The sequence below is a fragment of the Zophobas morio genome, unplaced genomic scaffold (assembly GCF_036711695.1).
Source record: "Zophobas morio isolate AGI-343-1 ecotype UQ-CSIRO unplaced genomic scaffold, CSIRO_AGI_Zmor_V1 ptg000012l, whole genome shotgun sequence".
NCBI classification, from domain to species: domain Eukaryota; kingdom Metazoa; phylum Arthropoda; class Insecta; order Coleoptera; family Tenebrionidae; genus Zophobas; species Zophobas morio.
In genome coordinates, this window is record NW_026972117.1 from 25,150,371 (window position 1) to 25,172,400 (window position 22,030).

General features: G+C 30.7%; 1 protein-coding gene across 4 annotated transcripts in view; it reads left to right on the plus strand.

The window, feature by feature from the left end:
- The window catches only part of Duox (Dual oxidase), a 49,224-nt gene that overhangs the window by 20,285 nt on the left and 6,909 nt on the right, over nt 1-22,030 (plus strand). For 3 of the 4 annotated variants that reach the window (XM_064054926.1, XM_064054925.1, XM_064054923.1), the window contains exons 2-7: nt 11,764-11,844; nt 19,316-19,665; nt 19,714-19,918; nt 19,969-20,363; nt 20,424-20,869; nt 20,923-21,124. In XM_064054926.1, coding sequence (XP_063910996.1) covers nt 19,366-19,665; nt 19,714-19,918; nt 19,969-20,363; nt 20,424-20,869; nt 20,923-21,124 — 1,548 coding nt within the window. In that variant the 5' untranslated portion in view covers nt 11,764-11,844; nt 19,316-19,365. Of the gene's footprint in view, nt 1-9,503; nt 9,560-11,763; nt 11,845-19,315; nt 19,666-19,713; nt 19,919-19,968; nt 20,364-20,423; nt 20,870-20,922; nt 21,125-22,030 lie in introns of those variants that run through there. The other variant, XM_064054924.1, reaches the window with a different exon arrangement.

Genomic DNA, 22,030 nt, shown 5'->3' on the forward strand with positions numbered 1-22,030 from the left:
ATTGTGCTTTAAAATAATGTCTTACGAAACTTGTTTTAATTATATACTATTTACACGTGCATTTAGTATCTTCAGTATAAGAATAATGATTGTCTGCGATGAGACAGTGATAATAATCAACACCCACATTGGGTGACAGGTAGAAAGGGAGCGCTCCATAAATCTTAACTATATTGCTGACCTACTAAAACCAAAAGCCGCTCAATTATTGCATATATGTACATGATTGTTTAATGAGTAACATTTCACCTATTGTAAGCCAAGAACTACAGGACTATTATTATTATCAGAGCCAATCTATTCTTTACGATGTTAATAAATCAGTCTGTACGTGTGTACTCGTGTACTTTTTTTTAATTTTTCTAATTGGTCAAGAAGTAAGAACATAAATTACCGTGTCTAAAATTTGACAGGCCGTTCTATTGCAAATATCATGACCAGCGCAGACAACAATAGTTTTTCTTACTGTAAGATCAGCAAGGAAAGTAGATTTATGTTGTACGTTGAACATTCAATGACTTATTCAATTAAGATAATCTTCATGGATTATCTGCCATCATCACGTTTTTGATTTTGTTCATTGTTTGAATTTGCTTTTTCTAGCATAAAATTCAATAATATAAAATGTGTGGTGAGAATTAGGTCATAATCATAAGCAAATTAAGCGAATTAAGGAGATGCACTTTACATGAAGGTTGCACAAACCATACAGTATTAAAACTTGCGTAATGCAAAAATATGGTCGTGATTTTAAAATTCTTTGTTGAGTTATGTTATTGTGGGTTGTAACGATTTTATTTTCATATATCAAACATTTCTGGGTTAATGGGATTTTATGAAAACATACCTGTAAAAATTCTTTTAATTTAAAAAAAATCTCAATTGGTGCACTTAAATTTATCCTAAATATTCAAAACATTCTTAGAACTTGGATGACGATTAGTCAACATCGGACGATTTGTGGGATGACGAATGATTGCAAAACATGCAGCGATAGGATTTATTGATAGAGATCGTAACGGAAATTTAGTACTCAAAATGTGCACTTCAAAACATCCTTTCATTTACATTTTTTTAGCTGATTTTGTGGAAGATAAAGTGCACTATTGTGTTATTCCAAAATATTTCGTAAACAACTTCGTCATCAACAGAACTCCATGTTACATATTATTAAGCTATTAAATATAAAAAAAAATGTAGCACTAAAATGGACAACTTAATTTAATTTTAGAACAGTTGCAATGTGTATCTAATATTTAAATATTTTAAATTAAGAAATGTAGGTCAAAGTTGTCGATATTATATTGAGCAACAAAACACAGGATGTACAAATTCATACATTTTGGAAAATAACCCACTTGACATCCATATTTAGAGCTAAGATATTTCTTTCAAGCGAAATTAATGCTTATGACCTCGTAATAACTGTATTTTGCGAATTTCTCTGTGAAAAGACACTTTAATTAAAAATTTACATATACCATAGTTCAAAACATGAACAATAGACTTATCTTTGGTAAATATCCTAGCCCCGTATTGTATTAAAATGCCACTTGTTAATTAATTTATCTTTAGGCCTTCCTGTTGCTAGCTAATTAATTTATTGTTTATTATAATTTGAGACAATGTGTAATTAATTTCGATAATTTTGTACAATTTGTCAAACAAGTATTTAAGTTTCATAAAATTTGAGATGGTATGCGTTTACAATTTGTCATTTTTATATTTTCCACAAGCAACAAAATATGAATAGAGAATAAAATAAATATAAATATATCAAGTATGTTTTAGATTCATCTGATAAAATTGATGGGATAAGGTTACTTGAAAGAAAGATTTTACGTCTCAGATTACTTGATATTGATAACTAATACCTAAACTCAACGGAAATCCTTCGATATTTGTGTACACTAATTTGAATTTATTCGCTCGAAGACTATTTACAAAATTAAATTTTCCACCCATTATGCGCATATCTTAAAATTTAGGACCACTTTAATATTAGTGCATTATGTCGCTTTGGGTAGCAAAACAATTTTTTGTAAGTGGTGCTTCATCCTGTGATTTGCAAAAACGTCAAGTACATACAGATTTATTGCCATGACGGGTGATAAGATTATCCTTTGCATCTGCTATTTTTAAGTTTATAATTTAAAATGCGTGGTATATACATATCTGTAAAAAAATCATCGGAATAGTTTTTAGTGGTTGATAATTCTGCTGATCCTTAGTCGTGTGAAATAACGGAAGAGCCAAATCAAAAAGTATGTAAAAGTTTTTTGGTCTAAGTATCTGAAAAACCCAAAACAGTAACGGAAAACGATAGAATTATCAGAACAGAATTTGCATCCATTGTTTTATTTTGATAAGATGTTATCATTTCTAGTACATCTTTTGTTTTTGTGGCCAGTGTCAGACGGAAATTTCTAGATGGGTTAAGTGTTTTCTGAAAACAAATTATAAAACCGTGAATGGGTACATATTTTGTTGCTAAAGGAGATTTCACATCTTTCAGACGCATTTAAATAAAAACTGACACGTGTGCTGGCGGAGCGTAGATATTTTCCTTAAGATTCTTTGTTACCTACATAAATAAAATACCTATAAACAGGTTAATAAATATGGAATTCTAATTTCTATCCTGTTACTTAACGATCTGTCAGTTGCGGATACCTTAAAATAATAGGTTTACGCCTTCGTGACTAAGTTATACGCTTTTAATATGCATTTATACATAGTAAAATTGATATTATGTAATGAACGTAGTAAACATGAAAGCAAAGAGTTGAAAAATTACCTTCGATATATTGTAAAGTCTGTAAACTGTGTTAACGATTAATTATTATTATTTGTGAATTTTTGTTTTTTGCTTTTTATTAACATTCATTGTGGATAGTTCGGTTTGTAAAGAAAAACAATAAATATTTATTAATTTTGTTCATATCAAAGCTGAAGTGATCACAAAATAGCTTCATTCCCACTTATTAGTTTCTTAGAAAATAGATATTACTATTTCTGTACTTCCTGTACTTATAGTTAAGGGTCTTTCATAGTGAACTGTCATTTCCGGTAGATTGAATCTCTAAAATTTTCAGATGGAACACTTGAAATATTAGAAGTAGATATTTGAAACATTTGTTTATAGCTAAAACTAACATTCTACTTAGGTGGTATCAGTTGATTATTATTTTTCCTAAAAATCGGTTAATTTCAAATTAATCCCAAATTTTGTGATATGTACAGAATTTCGTAAATTATTAAATCACAAAAAAATATATTAAATCAGAACTATAAACATTCTTTAATGATAGTTATGTTATTGACTTTGGAAATAAAAAATTGGTCTAAGGTTATGTGGACAGAATTACCCTCGCCTGCAACAAATGCAGATTTTTCGAAAAATTATTAAATTTAATTTTGAGAATTTAATTCTTTACGATAAACCCTTTAAGTTAAAGTATAGGTAAAGGAGCATGCTATGAGTATGTTTCAAGTGAGGTTTTCCATAATACCAGTATTATTTACTCATTTTTTCGAGAACACTGGGTGAGCTCTTTTGATCGGATGAATAAAATAGATTCATTAATTGTTTTGAGTCAGTTTGTAGAAGTATTTTAAAAAAATATGAATGCATTCATAATAATTCATAAACCATAATTATAAATACACAAAATTTTACATATTTTAGACAGAAACTATTCTGCAAAATTTTTAGATGACGCCGTCCACTTTGGGGGAGAGTACAAACGATTAATTTTGATTAATGATTTGCAATGTTTAAGATGTAGAACACTGCAATGTTACGATGACTTTACAAGGCTTGTAAGATTTCGGAGCGTTCGGTGTAACAGTTTATAATTTAGTTCATTTTAAATATTGAAAATTCAAATGAAAATATTAATGCATTTAATTTAATATTCTGAGTTAGCCAATAATATATTTTGTTTTAAATAATAATTATCGTAAATTAAAAATCAGTTTAAGAAGTTTTAGGCATTACTTTTTAACGAGAAATTTTAAAAAAGGAGCATCATGTTATGCTGCATATAACACTTCAGATTTTTATTTTAGGATATCGTTATCAACTTTTCCTGGAAATTTGGTTACAAAAAAATTAACACTTAATAAATTAATTTGAATTAAATTTATATATTAATAAGCACACAAATAAAGAAGCATGCCGCACTATACATAAGTTTTAAACTAAGATTTCCTAACACGATTTTAAGATGACGTCATGAAGTTCTTGGAAGGATTAAACAACGAATTCTTTGGAAATTTATCATGTTCACTGCGATAACCTTACATCGTTTATAGGTGTTCAGACCAATTGTTTTTGTAGTTTCCAAGTTAAATTGTAATGTTTTCTTGCAGAATTTTGAATTGTTTTCTAAAAATATAGATACAGCGTAGGTACGTACAAAATAAAATCGGCAATTGGTCCCGAAGTATGAGTGCTAAAAGTAAAAAAAAGTTCAGGTAAAAGTGTTCTCCTTTTAGATATAAAAATGATTAAATTTATGTCCAAATCGCTTCTATAGCAACATTTAGTCTTGACCAGAGCTGTTCAGTACTTCAAGTAAAAGTACTTGAAGTAATACTTCAAGTACTTTAAGTACTTCAAGTACTTTACTTGAAGTACTTTTATATTTGGGTACTTGGTACTTGGTACTTGGAGTATTTCTAAAATGTACTTGAGTTTAGTACTTGATTTTGCCAAGTACTTTACTCCAAGTACTTCACTCAGTATTTTAAATACTCTTGAATTACTTGAAGTATGAAAGTGGAAATTTCAAGTACTTTAGTCTCTATTTTACGAAGTTTTCACATCTCAAAATAGGGTCTGTTAAATACTTGAAGTTATTAATTCAATTATTTGATTAGATGTATTTTTATAGTAAAATCGTGTTTGTTTCCTGTGAGGTTATATTTTGATCTGTGATTGTGGATATCTTATCCACAATATGACGTACATTTCATAAGTACTTGCATAATGCCGATAGATAGGTAGGTAAGAAAATTAATGTCATAAATATGTCATTTGAGAGTGGATGACGACAGCAGAAGGGTCGGAGATCTGTGTAAAATTTTCAGCGATGTCAAGTTGTGAATATATGAATGTACCCTAAAGGGAATCGGGTTTGTTGACGTACCTGCTAAAGTGCAAGGTCGGATTTGAAAATATTTGAGAAATGATTCAGTACTCGTTCAAAAAGATATTTATTCTTTCATAAGTTTCTTAACCCCGCCGTGTAATTGTCAGTAAGAAGCCTGGTCAGGGCGGAGAACTCGGCAGGGGATTATCCCTTTTATTACAATAGCAATAGCTGATGGCAGGTACAGACTTTCATATTCACCTCTTCCTCGTAGAGTTTAAACACAATTTTATGTTAAATATTTTGCAGTTTAATTTTCTTTATCATGTTAGACACTCGTTTTTTACCAAATTTTCTTTTTTTGTTTATACATGGTTCAGCCATATAAACTTAGTTTGTTATTACTACTTATATTTTCTCACATTACAGTTTCAAATAATCTGTTAAATTGTATGAATTATTTGAACACCAACAATTTAAAAAGACGTAATGCAGAAAAACAATGATTTTAAAAGTCACACTAATTAGTGTCATTTATCTTTCCTGTGCGGATTTTATTTATTACCGTATAACAACTTTACGTATTACATTGCATCGCTTATTACATAAACCCAATATTCTTCAAAATGAAATATGTTTTGTGAAACTCGGCTCGTAGTACCAATGTTTTTTGTAATCCAGTTGATACGACCATGATTGTATGGTTTTGATGAGTACCGAATTGTACTTTGATATTGCTCGAAGGACCTTTGTTTTGTTGTGTGCGAAATAATAGACAGCGTTCGGTTTCGATGTTTAAATACAGGACGGTTACAGAAGTACTGAATTTACATTTGTATTTACAATATCAGGTAAGGATACCCAAAAGGGTCAGTGGCTGCTTCCGTAAATGGAACAAAATACATATTCACATTATAGAAAAATACAAAGTTAATGAAATTCGCGATTAGTTAGTATAATTGCCTAGATAAATACACCCCTACGAAATATTTTAACAACAATAAATTTAGTACATATTTACCTGAATTTTCGCAAAAGCCGTTGTTAGGCATTCCCTGAAGTCATTGTAGTTATCAGTTACTAATGCCATCTTCTTTGGGTTTTCAGGTAAAAATAAAAAATAAGCCAATCGAAAATGTAAAGGAAAATTCTGAAAGTATTGTGGCATTAGAGGAACAAAATTTTGTATAAATGGACGGAACAGCATTACGAACCTATTATTTGGGATTTGTCAGTGTAAAATTACATACTTAGTTAGACAAACATTGTAGTGATTAGTGTTTACTATTTAGTTACTGTAGTATTTAGGTTAATTTAATAATTTTTAGAATAGTAAATACGTAAGTGGTAGACAGATATATTCAAGCATATGGGGCATTCATTTCAAGAAAATTCTCAGCATTTTTGGTAACCGCAAAAGTAAAAAACGACTAATTACTTTGATCACCTTGATATTTTTCAAGAGTTATAGTTTTCACTGAAAATGGACTCTCGTTTTAGGTATTTTATTTTTTATTTAAACGTTTTTTTTGAAAATGCAACATAGTGACTTAAACATTTTTATGTCACGAGCATGTATATGTATCGCACTGCTCTTAAAATTTTTTTCTGAAATATTTCAGTTTCACAAATCTGGCCCTGTGCACTTTCACAATGGGTAATGATTAAGGGTGCTGTAAACTACCCACAAACTTAAACACGGAACCGGTTCATAAAATTCATATATTTTTAACACAACTTTATTAAAAAATCAGAACGTTTTGGTGGTGAACCAAAATTCAAAATATTAAAAAAAGGCAACAGAAGCCTGAGAAAATACCATACAGCGCCGATGTTTTTGTTATAAATTAATAGTAAGCATACATAGACAACGCCGTCATGTATTTTATTTTAAATTTTAAATTAGAAGTAGACGTTAATTTTGTCGAAGGCATTGTGTCAACAGAAAGATGTAAAAGTGTTTCAAAAGAATATTGTTTATAAATAACATAGTATTATTAATAAGTGAGCTACCATTCTGCATTTAAGTTGATGCTTATGCAAGTTTTTATGTGGCGAAATATGTATTATTGTATACTTAAATTCTGAGTATTAAAAAATTCAGTTCTAAAATATATTAAGCTTTTTTAAAAAAACAGAAAAAGTTATCTAGTTCTACAGTATTTCAAATAATTAGAAAGTACTTGAAGCATTTTCAGTACTTCAAGTATTTGTAAGTACTTGAAGTATACCTACAGTACTTGAAGTACTCGTAAGTACTTGAAGTAATGTACTTGGCTTGTACTTCAAGTACATCTGAAAAGTACTTGATACTTGAAATACTCTTGCTGAAAGTAAGTACTTGGTACTTTACTTGAACACTATTTCAAGCAGTACTTTGTACTTGGTACTTCAAGTACTTTTTTTGAGTACTTTGAACAGCTCTGGTCTTGACAAAAGTTTTATTGTTACAGTTGCTAGGATTTAGTAAAATAAATTAATTTTACCTATTTATCCTTCAGTAGCGTCTAAAAAGGTTGGATAAGGGTTAATTTTCCCCTTATAATTTTGATAACACAAAATAAGTTTTTCGGAGTTCTTAGACTTCGCGAATAACTGTCAATTTTGTTGTACATACCTTTCAATAACACCCTGTATATAATACTAGGAATAGATTAAAAAAAATCATAAATGTAAAAGTATATTATTTAGCATAATTGAAGTAGGATTTACTGAGCAAATTTTGGTTAACGTTTTATCATTTACACGATATTCTTAAAATGTATCGAAAATTTCACAACAATCATGCAGGTAGTTTCGGACATTAGATATATGTTTAATAAAAACACCAACATATGACAGACAAAGAATATGTATACCAACGGAACTAAAGATCTATGTATTTCTTCATATAAAACTACTAGAAAACACTAAATTGTCCATTAATTAAATGAACACTAAGTACTTCCCTAGTTTATCCTCGAGGAATAAAAATATGTACCTAGTTATTGCATATTTAAATTGGAACATGAAATTTTGCATGTTTGGAGTAGATTCTAACAAAGGTATTGTCATTAAATAATAGGAGAGTCAATTCAATGACACTTCCATAACTTCCCTCGCTTTTGAAGAACAAAAAAGTATAAAATTTGATATGGTCCAAGTAGTTTTTCCATTACATTAATAACAATAACAGTACTATACAATGTTTTTGTTATAAATTTTTAAGAGAATAGCGGCAGCTGTTCTTGATTTGATCCATAAAATAAATTTCCTCATTCATTAATTTCTCTAAATCACCCTGTATAAGCAATTTTAAAAGATATAAGTGTATTGATAAACCACAAGTGTAGACTCTATATTTTGCACATGTTAGATAGGATTTTGCAAAATTTTGAGAGACGTCATTAATTATTTGGGAGGGAATAAATGGATATTTGTGTTAACGATTCACCATGCTTACGATTTCAGAGAATTCGGTTTTGCAGTTTCAAAGTTAAATTGTAAACGATGCTATAAAATTGTTTTTTTTTTTTCTAAAAATCTGATGTCTACTATAAAAATTAAAATGGATTCATGAACTACACGTATAGGAGTATGTTTCTTTTTACAATTTAAATAACATTTATTATATACAATTTTGAAGTGACGTCATCATATTCTTGATGGGAATGATCAACATACTTCCTTAGCTTACTTACTTTCATAACACAGTTTTAGCTAACTTGTACTGATTCACTGACGGTAATATAAAGGATGTTGAACCCATAATGTCAAAAAATATTCATTACAGTACAAGACAAATAATATTTAGATGTACTCTTTAATCCATTTTCTAAGTGGCCAAGCATAAGTAGACATTGTTTTCTCGGACTTAGTAATAGATATTACTGGTGATGATGCACAATATTAACATCTTATTCAACCATGTATCAATGAATCTGCATTGGGTCATTTGCTCTTTTTTTATTATATCTGTGACATTTGTCGACATTTGTCTCCCCCGTTTGTATAACTCTCTAATTACGCTAATTAGACAGCTATTGGTGTCAGTGGTCCTTATGAAACAACTATTAAGCAAAGAATTCTGAACTTATCGCTTCCATGAAGACGTAATTTGCTAACAATAAACTTAAACAAGGCTAAAACTGAATTGAAATTTGCGGTAACTTTATTAAAACATTTGCATTAATAAAAATTTATGGAGTAAACATAGTGAGTGGTTACAAAAACAGTGAGTAGAAACACATATCTGCATAGAAACTGTATTTATCTTCAGATATACTTTTGTTTAATTGAGGCACACTTTATTGTTGTATTGTTATAAATCTTATCACATTAGCATCGCACTATTTTGGATCCTTGTATTTCATATATGTATCTTTTTACATTTAGTACTCACTCTTAAACTGCAGCATTTACGCTGCACAGTTCAAGTGAGCAAAATTTGGAAATGACATCATACAATTTTTGGAGGGACTAAGGTAACATATTTTGGTTAGCATTTTATTATCTAGACGATAATTTTAAGATACACTTGAAATTGGAAGTTAATCTGTTTTTGCAACGTTTCCAGTAAGTAGACAATAGACAATAGACAAATCGTAACCAGAAACCGACATTTTCATGTTCTACAAACGGCAAAATGCAAAAAAAAAACGTGTAGTCTCTGTAGTTTCATTACAAGTTTCCTTCAATTTCAGACAACACGCTTTTTAAGATCTTATATATATATATATATATGTATGTTTACTCTAGAAACTTTTCATAAATGCAATTTATGTGAATGACAAAATAAATGTAGTTTATATTATCAAAATAAAGAAAATTTAAAATGCCAAAACAATTAACCTTAATTTTCAAATTTCATGACATTCAGGTCACACCTTCACAGAACTAACAGACATTGGTTTTATTTTTTCCGTCTTAAATTTATCCGTGTAATATATTATATGACTTGTGGATTTAACTGGAAACACTTGAAGTGTGTCAACTGCCAAAAGAAACACTTGTGTTTACTAATTAAAGTTTATCAAAAAGAAAAGAAAAATTTGTTTGTCGCTTTGACTTCAGTTTTCCATAGTTTTCGGAAAAACAAACTTATAATGTTTAAACAATAAAGAAAGTAGTTACAGTATACCAGATTTTGCTTCTCAAAATACTACTTTATTTGGGGTTAATTTTTGAAAAAAAAGTACATTGACATATAATATAAATAGTATACAGGGTGAGTCACTAAACGCATGGTCCTCGCTATTTCATTAATTATTATTTTACATAGAAAAAAGTTATAAACTAAAGTTGCATGCTTCTTTGATACCGTACACCAAAATTATTTTCAACAACATCGAGTGTTACTTTTTTGAGGTATGACTTACATTTTTTTGAGTTTTATGTTTTTTAAATAAAATATTCGTACGTATCCTGATTGAATTTTTCTTAAGTTTCATAACCATAATTCATTTTTGAAATTTCATTAGGACATTGCCATGTTATTCCACCTTTTTGGATTTTTTTTGCCACTGCAGATGTTTGCAAAAAAATTGCTATAGGATAATTTTTAATCTGTGGAGAGATAAACGAAGGTACGCGCTTTTTTGTGTTTTCAGTTAAATTGAATCTTAACATACAGAGTGGGTATAAAGCATTTATAAGATATGATATAACTGAAATATCGATATTCTTTTTTTTTTCAGATATAACACCCTGTATTTTATTATTGCTTCTGTCTCTGTTTTTTCCTCACTTTCTTCTGTTTTATTTATTATATATTAAAATGACCCTAGTATATTTTTTGTGAAGTCTTGCACATATTATGAAAAAATTTGGAGAAAATAACCGAATTATTAAAAAAAAAAAAAAACATTTTGCGTGCTATTCACACAATTAATTTATTTTTAACGATAGAATTCAGGCTTTCACAATGGCCTAATAAAAATTGACTTTGTTTTTGTGTCTAAATAAAAGGATTGCAGTTAGTTTCACACTTCTATGCATGACAAAGATGATCTCTTCTTCTAGTGTGCACATTCACTTCCGAGTTTGCCAATTTAAAAACTTTCATTTCATTTCCTTATGTGTCATCTTATAATATTCATCGTTTCTTCATTAGTGCTTTTTGTTTCGTCATACGAAATGACTAATCTGACGTAATCATAATACGTTACAAGAACGTCGAATGTCTCCATTATAAAAGATACCCAGGATTTGCAACCGGAATATTATCAAGGCTGATCCAGTTTTGGGTCACCCACCGAACGGAATTCCTTCAGCACGGATCTTATTAATGATAATTCGATTATCTAAAAAAGAGTCTCGTAAATCTAAAAATACGATTATGGCGATCTATTGAATTGATGGAAGTTATAAATATCGTGACCTGTGAAATCAGGATATACCTGTAACTAATGCCATGCTTTTTACTTAGTGTTTACAACTCTAACCTACTTTTAAGCCACTATATCAGGCTGTATTTTGCCATTATTTTGCTTACTTTCTCTACTTAACTTATTATACTTTAACAATAAATGCAAGGTTATGCACGACTATGCTTCTTGTGTTGTAGATCTCTAATTTCTCAAGTGATGAGTAAAAGTATTGCGAAAGGAACATACTTATGGTCGTGTGTTAACATTCTTTTTAAATTAATTGCAGTTTGTTTGTTACTAAAGGTTCTTTTTGGTTTCAGAACGTTTGTACAGTTGTACAGAAAAACAACGATACGATGGATGGTTCAATAACTTAGCTCATCCGGACTGGGGCTCTGTTGGTAAGCAATTTAATATTTTTGAATTTTTATTTCGATATTATGTTATATAATATGCAAATTAAAAATTTGCATGTATTAGGTTTCTAGTAATTATATTATATTCAATGATTTATTGCAAAGTGTTGTAATCTGAGAAAATAATGCGAATTCTTTGTTATAAATTGTTTAAATTTTGATGAAGTTTTAATTTTATTCAGACCTTCATTAGAGGATTAGTATTTCATGCATTGTATTAGCATATAGAATTCATGTATTTGATTTTTGAGTCTAAAAGAAGTATAATAGAATTTATCAAGGACACTTAGATGTTCTCTTGTTTTTCTTCATATCTATTTGTTGCAACAGTGCAAGTTTTTATAGACTACCGGAGCTCTGCATATTTATGCAGATACATTTGTCCCAGTTTATATATAGTACTTGTACTGTTATAAATGTCACTTTTGCATTTCTGTAATTTAATGGTTTTTCATTTTTATAATTAACTGTTGTCATTCTATTGTACAGATAGATTCTTATATATTTAAAGAAATTTGTTCATTATGTTTTTTTAAAATTGGCCATAGGGATTTACAGAAAACTTTGGGTCATCTTAAGATAATATATTTTCAGAATCTAATAACTCCATTATTATGAGGCTTATTGTTATGAAGTTTTAAATAAGCATAATCTGTTCACACCTTTAGCTATATAACGCACAGGCATTTTTTAAACAGTTACTCGACTTCCTTTTAGAATTATGGTGAAATTTTTCATCACGTATCTTTAAAAATCAAAAACTACTATTTAGGGAAATTTCGTAAAGCAATTTTCACTACTGTTTTCAGCTTACAGATCTGTAGGTATACGCATCCCGGAAACGTTTTCCTTTTTTTTCGGAAATGAAATGTACTAAAAAGAATCATGTGTCGAAGAAGCTGCTTTTGCTGTATTTCCTTTTCAACAAAAGAAATCAACAATGTTTTCCACGTAACATATAGGGGTTTTGAAAGCAGTGGTGAAAAGCGCGTGTCGAAATTTCTATAAATAATTGGGATATTGATTTTTAAAAATACGCGATGAAAAAAAACATGATGGTAAGATGTTTTTAAAAAAAACTACCGCCGTGTTATAGCGATAAAGTTCTAAAACAACTTATATTTAAAATTTAAAGTCTGTTAATAATAGAGCTATTACATTCTGAAAAGTGAAAAAGGTACAGATTTGTCTGAATAAGTTTTCTAGCACGAAATGAAATTGGGCAAAATATTAGACTAGTATTTTATAAATCAATTTCAGTTCATTTTATGGTACAGAACAAATTAATTAAAGAATTACATATAATTCAAAAAGCCCATTAAATTCATTACATACATATTGCTTGTCCAGAAGGCCGTGAGAAACTCTCAAAATAGTTATATGCAAAACGTCAAATTATTCACTTTACCTTTATGTTACAATATTTGCTTACATACAATGGATAAAAAATTGGTTGAAAGTTATTTCGACGGAACTTTCCTCGCTCCTGAAATACAGTGATCATTTTTTTTGGGTCACCCTGTATACGCAAATTCAAGAAATATTAATGGAATGATAAATCACAAGTACAGACCACGGTTGTAGAATAGATAGGTTGATACACTAGCATACATTTGCATATCCCTGGCCAGCGACGCCAATTGCCGATCGCGTCGCCTGGTTTTTGACGTTTTAGGGACACAGAACTCTATAGGCATCTGTCTATAACCGATGTAATTAATAAAAGAAATCGTATTTATCGACTCAGATCAAATGTCATTTACAAATTTTGTATTGTTCATAAAGCAATGTAAACGAAAATCCCCAAAATAACTAGAACGATTTCCGCTCGACAAGGTAGAGGCGCTAGCTGTATGTGTCCTTTCCATGGATATAGGGATCGAAAAGAAGCGTCGCCATCTCAAGCCATTAGTGTACAAACCTATCTATTCTACAACCGTGGTACAGACTCATCATAGTTTGTACATTTTAGATAGGATTTATTCAGCAAAATTTTGGGGTGACGTCATCAATTTTTTACCATGCTTATGATAACTTTGAAACATCTTCAAGATTTCAAAGCATTCGGTTTTATAGTTCCTGATTAAATCAATAAAATAAATTTACGCATTCATTAATTTTTTTGTCATTCTGAATATGCAAACCCAAAAAATATGAATGGAATGATAAATTACAAGTACAGACTCATCATATTTTGTTCATTTTAGATAGGATTTATTCGGCAAACTTTTGAGCTGACGTCATCAATTTTTTGGCGGTGATAAGCAAATATATTTTGACTAAAAATTTATAACCTTAAAACATCTGCAAGATTTCAAAGCATTCGGTTTAGCAGATTCAAAATTAAATTGCAAAAGGTTGTCTTATAATTTTGATTTTTTTTCCAAAAATCTAGACGTTTCGGAGTCATAAACTACATGTTTAGGACTATGTTATTTTATACAATTTAAAATCCATTTGCTATGTACAATTTTGAAGTGACGTCATCGCATTAGTAGTAGGGATGATTAGAGAAATTTTGGTTAGAGTTTTACCATCTAGATGATATTGCTAATATAAATACAAAATTTGACAACAATCGGTCCAGTACTTTCGGAGATTATCGGTCTAATAAAAATACATGATGGCAGACAGACAAACAGACGACAGACGGACAGTTGGACAGCCAGACAGACGGAAACAGGAGACCTATTTCTTCGTCCTGTAGCGGTCATGAAAGGTCGAGAAAATGTAAAGGTAGACAGTCGGCCGACGGACTCAATTACAATTTGCTTACGCTCGGGAAGTAAAAAGTAAAATTTGTCATATTTTTCAGCCATTATTTGTCAAGTATGTATGTGAATTGTGACAACTTTATGGCCAAATTTCCGAATCACCCGATTCCGACAAAAATTATTTCATTTTTACTATTTGACGTTTGTTAAATGTAGATTATTTATGTCACATTTGTCATAGCCTACTTGGCCAGCGATGCGGTGAATTTAATAAGATTATTTTTGTGGTAGTTCCGCAATTACTTTTCTGTATAGTGCCGCAACTGCTGGTTCGTTTATATGACTGCATCCTATTGTGAAGGAGTTAAGTGTTCCATCAAGGGACCAACTGTCTGCACTACACAGGGCCGTCGGCGCCCGTAAACCTTTAAGATGATTTATTTACATTTTCAATAGAGTTCCTAATACTTGCGGTAATTGAGATTGCAGTGCCATAAAAACGAAGTCAGAGTTGGACCACTATACGATAAAATGAATTCCACTGTCACAAAGTGTAAAATGTCTTTTGTATTGTTGCAACCTTAGTTTTTTAATTTTTTCATTTTTGACATTGCGGGCATGCTGACACTGGATGCAACGTGATAAAACATTTAAACTTCAAACGTCAAAGTGGCAAAAAGGCATAGACAACAAAAAATTTTCAAAATGACAGAAAAATGACTTCCAAGATTTTCTGGCCGGTACAGTAGATCAGAGTGGTTTTAAAAAAATGTTAGCATCAGTAAACTTGAAAAAGAACAAGGAAGCAATTAGTATTTTCTAAATAATGTGTTAATTAATTGCTACTTTGCACCACTTAAACCTAAAATTAGGCTGTAATAAATGTAGTAAAGAAGTGTTGATCTCTTCCTTAAGTTTCCAAAATAAATTCCATTCGAATTTTATTCATCTTAATTATTTTTTGATAAATAAAAAAAATTTATTTATTAAAATATGTATTTTATATTTTTTGAGTAGACATAATCCTATAGAGGGGGGGGGGGGGTCTTAGTATGTATTTTCAGTGATTGTACAATACAATCATATTAAAAGTGAAATCCAAAATCTGAGGTCAAAATTTAACGCATTTTTAGAAGAAGCAAAAACAACAGCACGGAACATGAGAATTTCAGAGAACTTTCCTGAGAAATGTATTGGAAAAAGAACAACATTATTCTTTCATTCGGACTCCTTGAGAATGCCGGCTCTGCAAAAGACAAATGTAAAAAGTAAATGTAAGCAAATGTGTGACATTTTGGCAGTGTAATTTGGATAAAGTGAGCGAGAGGTTGCAAGATTATACTTTGTTAACATGACATCAATAAGGCAAGCGAAAGCCGGGAAAGCAAAAAAATACTTCCATCCGTTCGTTTCTTTGAAGGAGGAGCGGTACCGACCCCTCCTACCCCCGCTGAGTCGGCGCCTATGACTGAGCATCTGTGGTAATTTACAATGATGAATAATGGGTACAAAAAGTATGAGAGCGAACTCCACATATGACAGTTAGTAAATAAATAATTAGGTACGACAGTATCAGATGCAAAATACTGGCTGATTTGCATTTTTTCAAAACTGAGCTATATTTCAAAACATACTTACGCTATTAATTTTTAAATTTCTACTATAAAAATTGTCTTGAGGTTTCTAAAATCTCTCGAAAGTACTCCATTATGTAATAGTATGTATGTGCAAAATTTTGTATTGATTTTATTTTGATTTGGTAATTTGTGTATGTTAGGGCTAAACATTTTGTAAATAGTGTTGAGTATAACCTGTTATTAGTTTTTGATTTCACCAATACTACAGATTTATGTCTAGTACAGTGAAATTTTCTGAATGTTCTTATTGTTCACGAATCACTTGACCAGTACACAGGGTATTCCAACGACTTCGTGGTGGAAAATTACATATCTAAGTGCATTATTGAAGGGATCTTATAATCTTAAATTAGGACAGTCAGATAAGAAGTGTAAAATTGAAACACAATTTATTGTCAAGATTTAGATTCATAATACTTAATCTTATGAAAAGCAATCTATTGTAAGGTTCTTTCGTTACAAAACACGAAGCGAAAGAAACATTTTTTCTAATAATTATTTTTTAATGATTTTGTGATTAAGTATTTTCTTCATAGGTCATAAGCTCATAAGAAATAAGAAATAAGTAATCTACCATCGAAACGTTGCAACGCCTGAGTTCAAAGTCAAAACGTCATTGTTTACTGCAGCGACTAGACGTATTAATAAATTTGAGGGTTGACTTAATTGCCCTTGCTCTTTTTCCAAATTGGATCATTTTTATTACTTTCTGCAAGGAAGTAACTTACTTAAGAATAAATTACTTAATTAACCCTATAAAAATGTTAGCTGCTAAACAAGTATTTTCTCTAGAAATGTCAATAACCGGATTGTGGTTCTAGTGGTTTTTGTTGTTATGGTTTCTGTGAAAGAAATTAGTCATACACGCGAGGATAGGTTATTATTATTTGTAGATGCTCATTACCTTTTCAATTATTAAAAGAATTTCACTTTGGCAACAGTATTAGTTATTAGTTATTATTTCGCTATTTCACAAGTAGAACGTTAAAAAATCCTTCAGCTTGATAATTTTTGTTTAAATGTGCTATTATATTACTCATATTTATACAGTTCAACGTCACTCATGTTGCTGTTGCTAACCACAAATTTATTTTATCTTAATAAGTTTCATTCGATGAGTGGTGCCTCCACTTCATGCGTAATCTAATAAGTATAGAACATAGAAGAATCAATAAAATCATTTGACGACAAATAAATATGCTTTAAGTTCAGTTAGACAACTTTCCTTTATTTACTTCTTTTCGAAAAAAGTTATACCTACCCAAAAACATCGTACACAATATTAATAAAATTATGAATGCAATGTGATATAATACTTTGTTTGAATGGCTCGATGAGCGCTATCTTTCTGGGGAATGAAGACATCTAAAAATCCAGTGCCAACTAGAGGATATTTTTATTGATCGCACGTTATTTTAATTAACTTTTAGTGTTTTTTTTTTGACCTATTCCTGTAGGATGTAATATTTTCAATCTTCCAAATCAAAAGATGTGAAAATGGACATACTTTTAACAGTGGAAAAAGTTCTGTAATAAAAGTAAATAGTAGAAAGACCAGGTTTTTTTGTAAGCACTTATTTTTGTTGGTTTGATAATAATAGTTCAGAAGGATTTTTTTTTATTTGAGAGTATTCAAATGTTTAAGTAATAAAATATAAAACCACAAATAACTTAAAAACAAATTTTTGATAAAGTTCATTTTTTCCTTTTTGTTAGGAATTGACTTCAATTTTCAAAAACTTACCACACAAAATGGAAGAACCCTATATGTACTAAAATCCAAGGACGCATTGCTAAATGATCAAATCAAAGGATCAGTCATGCTTAGTTGAAAAAATATTTCACATACATTGTGACCAGCCAATAGATTGATAAATAATACTGTGCATAAATAAAACTTTGATAACAAAAAAATTCTGCAACCTTCAAATCTTTAAACCGTTTGATATTTTTGAAAAGTCTTTTGGTAGATGCTAATGCTGTTGATATTATCAAAACGGTTATATTCTTATGGCATTTTTATATCAATCAATAAAATTTCCTTTAAATGTCATATTTCTTGGCAAAAAATAACCTTGTCTGTTGAACTCTCGAAGGTTAATCATCCTCGATTTGTAAATCATTTTAATAGAATTGCAGAATCTCACATATTTCCAAATTATTGATACACTAACGGATAAAATACTCATTTCGTAATCATTTTCGGAGAAATAAATTCATCCTTGATGGTAAACAGTGTTGCCACTATCCATTCTACTTTTTTGTCAGCTAAGCGTCATTTAGAATGATTTAACGAAGATTAACAAAAAGATTACTACTTGAATTTGTACATGTCTAGAGGACAAACGAAAATCCCACATCTCTCAAAATAAAATTAGATCATCAGGTGTAGAGTTGTAACCTTGAAATGGTGATTTATCTTGTTTGGAAAGTGGTTTTTAACCCGATACTGAAAAACGAGATCAAATACCTATTAATTGATAACTGTATGTCACAGCTAGACTTGTGCTAGAAAATTTATAGATCCAAGTTAATTTGCATTCCGTTTACAGTTAATTTGCAAAAAATTGAAGTAATCGTGTGTCAAGATGATGTTTTATTAGCAGTAAATCAAAAAGAATGTAACAAATAAATTAATCATCCAGTGCTAGCACTGATTGATGGTTTCGGTTTCGCGTTCCTTGATTAGTTGTGTCACAGCTGCGTTACTTTGAATTTTATCGGAAATGACATAATGTTGCCACTTTTATTAAAAAACAATAGCTGTCTCGCACAATGAGTTTCTCAATAAATCTTGAGAGACGAACTTTGCAGCTTACAATTCACTCAATGAATGTTTCGTCAAAATATTCTGTGGGTGTCCCACTTTGAATGTTTTATGGTAATAGCTAATGTACCTGTTCTATACTGACAGATAGTAAAATAAGAATAATATTAATAGTAGTCTATATTCAACAATTTACAGCATATAATTGCACAATATACTAATGAAACATGCATTTTTATTCCGATTATTTTTTTAGTTCTGTTAAACATGAAAAATTGCAATGTGTGTCATGTAGTCCTATTTTTGTTGTTTTAACATTTACTTTTGTTTTATTTTAGAGTCTCACCTCATTCGCAGAGCCCCCTCTGCTTACTCAGATGGAGTCTATATGTTAGCGGGTCAGAACCGGCCCAGCCCAAGGAAACTAAGTCGATTATTTATGCGAGGCTTAGATGGCTTAGGTTCTATGAGTAACAGAACAGCTCTTTTGGCATTCTTCGGACAAATGGTCACCTCTGAGGTGGTGATGGCCAGCGAAAGTGGCTGTCCTATAGAAATGCACCATATCGAAATCGAAAAATGTGATGACGTTTATGATAAAGAATGCAGAGGAGACAAATACATCCCTTTCCACCGTGCAGGCTACGACAGAAAAACAGGCCAAAGTCCCAACAGTCCCAGAGAGCAGGTTCAAAATCACCGATTTAGTCCGCCCAAACTCAACCTCTACTTTTAGTTGAATCAAGTGTCGAGTTGGATAGATGGTAGTTTCATATACAGTACCAGCGAGCCGTGGGTTAATACCATGAGGTCGTTTCGCAATGGTACCTTTTTAACAGACGCCTCAGGCAAAATGCCGGTTCGAAATTCGATGAGAGTACCACTTTTCAATAACCCTGTTCCACATGTCATGAAAATGTTAAGTACTGAGAGGTTATTCCGTAAGTTTTTTTACACTATGTTGGGACAATAATAAGTGACATAATTTTAGTACTGGGAGATCCCCGGACGAACCAAAATCCTGCTTTACTGACTATAAGTATTTTATTTTTTCGATGGCACAATGTTGTCGCTGAAAGAGTTCAAAAGGAGCATCCGGACTGGAGTGATGAAGATGTTTTTCAGAGAACGCGGAGAATCGTTGTCGCCACTCTTCAAAACATTATAGCGTATGAGTACATACCCGCGTTTTTGGGTCAAGCGCTACCAGAATATACAGGATACAAACAAGATGTACATCCGGGTATTACGCATGTGTTTCAGAGTGCAGCCTTTAGATTTGGACACTCTTTAATACCTCCTGGACTGTTTAGAAGAGATGGTGAATGCAATTATGAAGAAGCACCTATGGGATTACGATTGTGTGCCACGTGGTGGGACTCTAATGTAAGTACGCCAATTTCAAAACAAAATTATTTTGCTGTATTTCGAACTTATTTTTTACAGGACGTTTTGGTCAGTCACTCTTTAGAAAAACTTTTGATGGGAATGACGTCACAACTGGGTGAAAGAGAGGACTCGGTCCTATGTTCCGACGTAAGAGACAAACTCTTCGGTCCTATGGAATTTTCAAGAAGAGATCTCGGTGCTTTGAATATCATGCGAGGTCGCGATAACGGATTACCAGATTACAACACCGTAAGATCTTACTACAATTTGCCAAAAATAGAAAAATGGACCGACATTAATCCGAAATTATTCGAAGAAAAACCAGAATTACTAAGAGCACTGGTTTCTGTTTACTCGAATAATTTGAATAATGTCGATGTTTACGTCGGAGGTATGTTGGAAAGTTATGGAAGTCCTGGTGAACTTTTTACAACTGTGATTAAAGAACAGTTTGCCCGTTTACGTGACGCTGACAGATTTTGGTTTGAGAACGAGGCTAATGGGTAAGTACTGTTAGGAAAAGAAATTGTATATAATATTATTTGAAGAATTTTAGTATTTTTACAAAGGAAGAAATTGAAATTATTAGAAAAATTACACTGTGGGATGTTATTGTTAATAGTACAGATATACAGCCGCATTACATTCAAAAAAATGTCTTCTTTTGGATGAAAGGCGATCCATGTCCACAACCTATGCAGCTGAATGCTTCTTTGATGGAACCTTGTAAAATCTTAAATGGATACGACTACTTTGAGGTAAATTTTAGGTACTAAAATCAATAGAAACTACTGAAATTGTAGAATTTTGTAAATGTTCCATTGAAATCATCTAAGGTGCTGTTAGGGTTGATATAGCTATATGAAGATTTAGGACACAGTTTTTATTCATTTGGTGTGAAATACATCACTGAAATAAGTAGACCCAAACCTTCTAGTATTTCTAGTCTTTCTGTAAACATTGAAACATTGAACTGCTCTGAAATTAAGAAGCAAATGATAGATATGGTTTTATCGGAAAAGTATTTGATAACGTCATACTGGTTCCATAGCAACAACATAGGCAATGTAATCAGTATAGAATGAAGCTTTCAATACCTTTAGTTAAACTACTTTCCCTTTTTGTTTTTGTGTTTATGCAGTTTATAGCGTTTGGTAAGATCATGGAAATACAACTTTTTTTCTTAATTCAACTTTTTATTGTTGATTTTTGTTAACAACATGCAGCAATATAGAATATTTTGTGGTATATCTGCAAATTTCTCAGTTTGTCTACAGATGAACTTCTGAAGAGATTTACTTGCCTAAATGGAACCATATAAGCTTTTTTTTTATTATTACATAAAGTCTTAACTAAATTACATCTACAAAAGAGTCAAACAAGACATGAACACAACGAAGACCGTAACATTATAAATAAATGTTACGTAGTTATACAAATTCAAACCCGATGAAATAAGACAGACAAGCTTCTTTGTGGAGGTAAATTAAAAAAATTGTAGACAAAATTTTGAATGTAATATGTAATTCAAAATCGTCTAGATTAATTTTACAAAATTGCAGTCAGAAAAATTATAAATTAATTAATTAATACTTATTTTTCGGACTAGTGCCTATAATACAGTTTTCACGGACTAATCGTCTCTAACGGCTAGAAATAAAAAA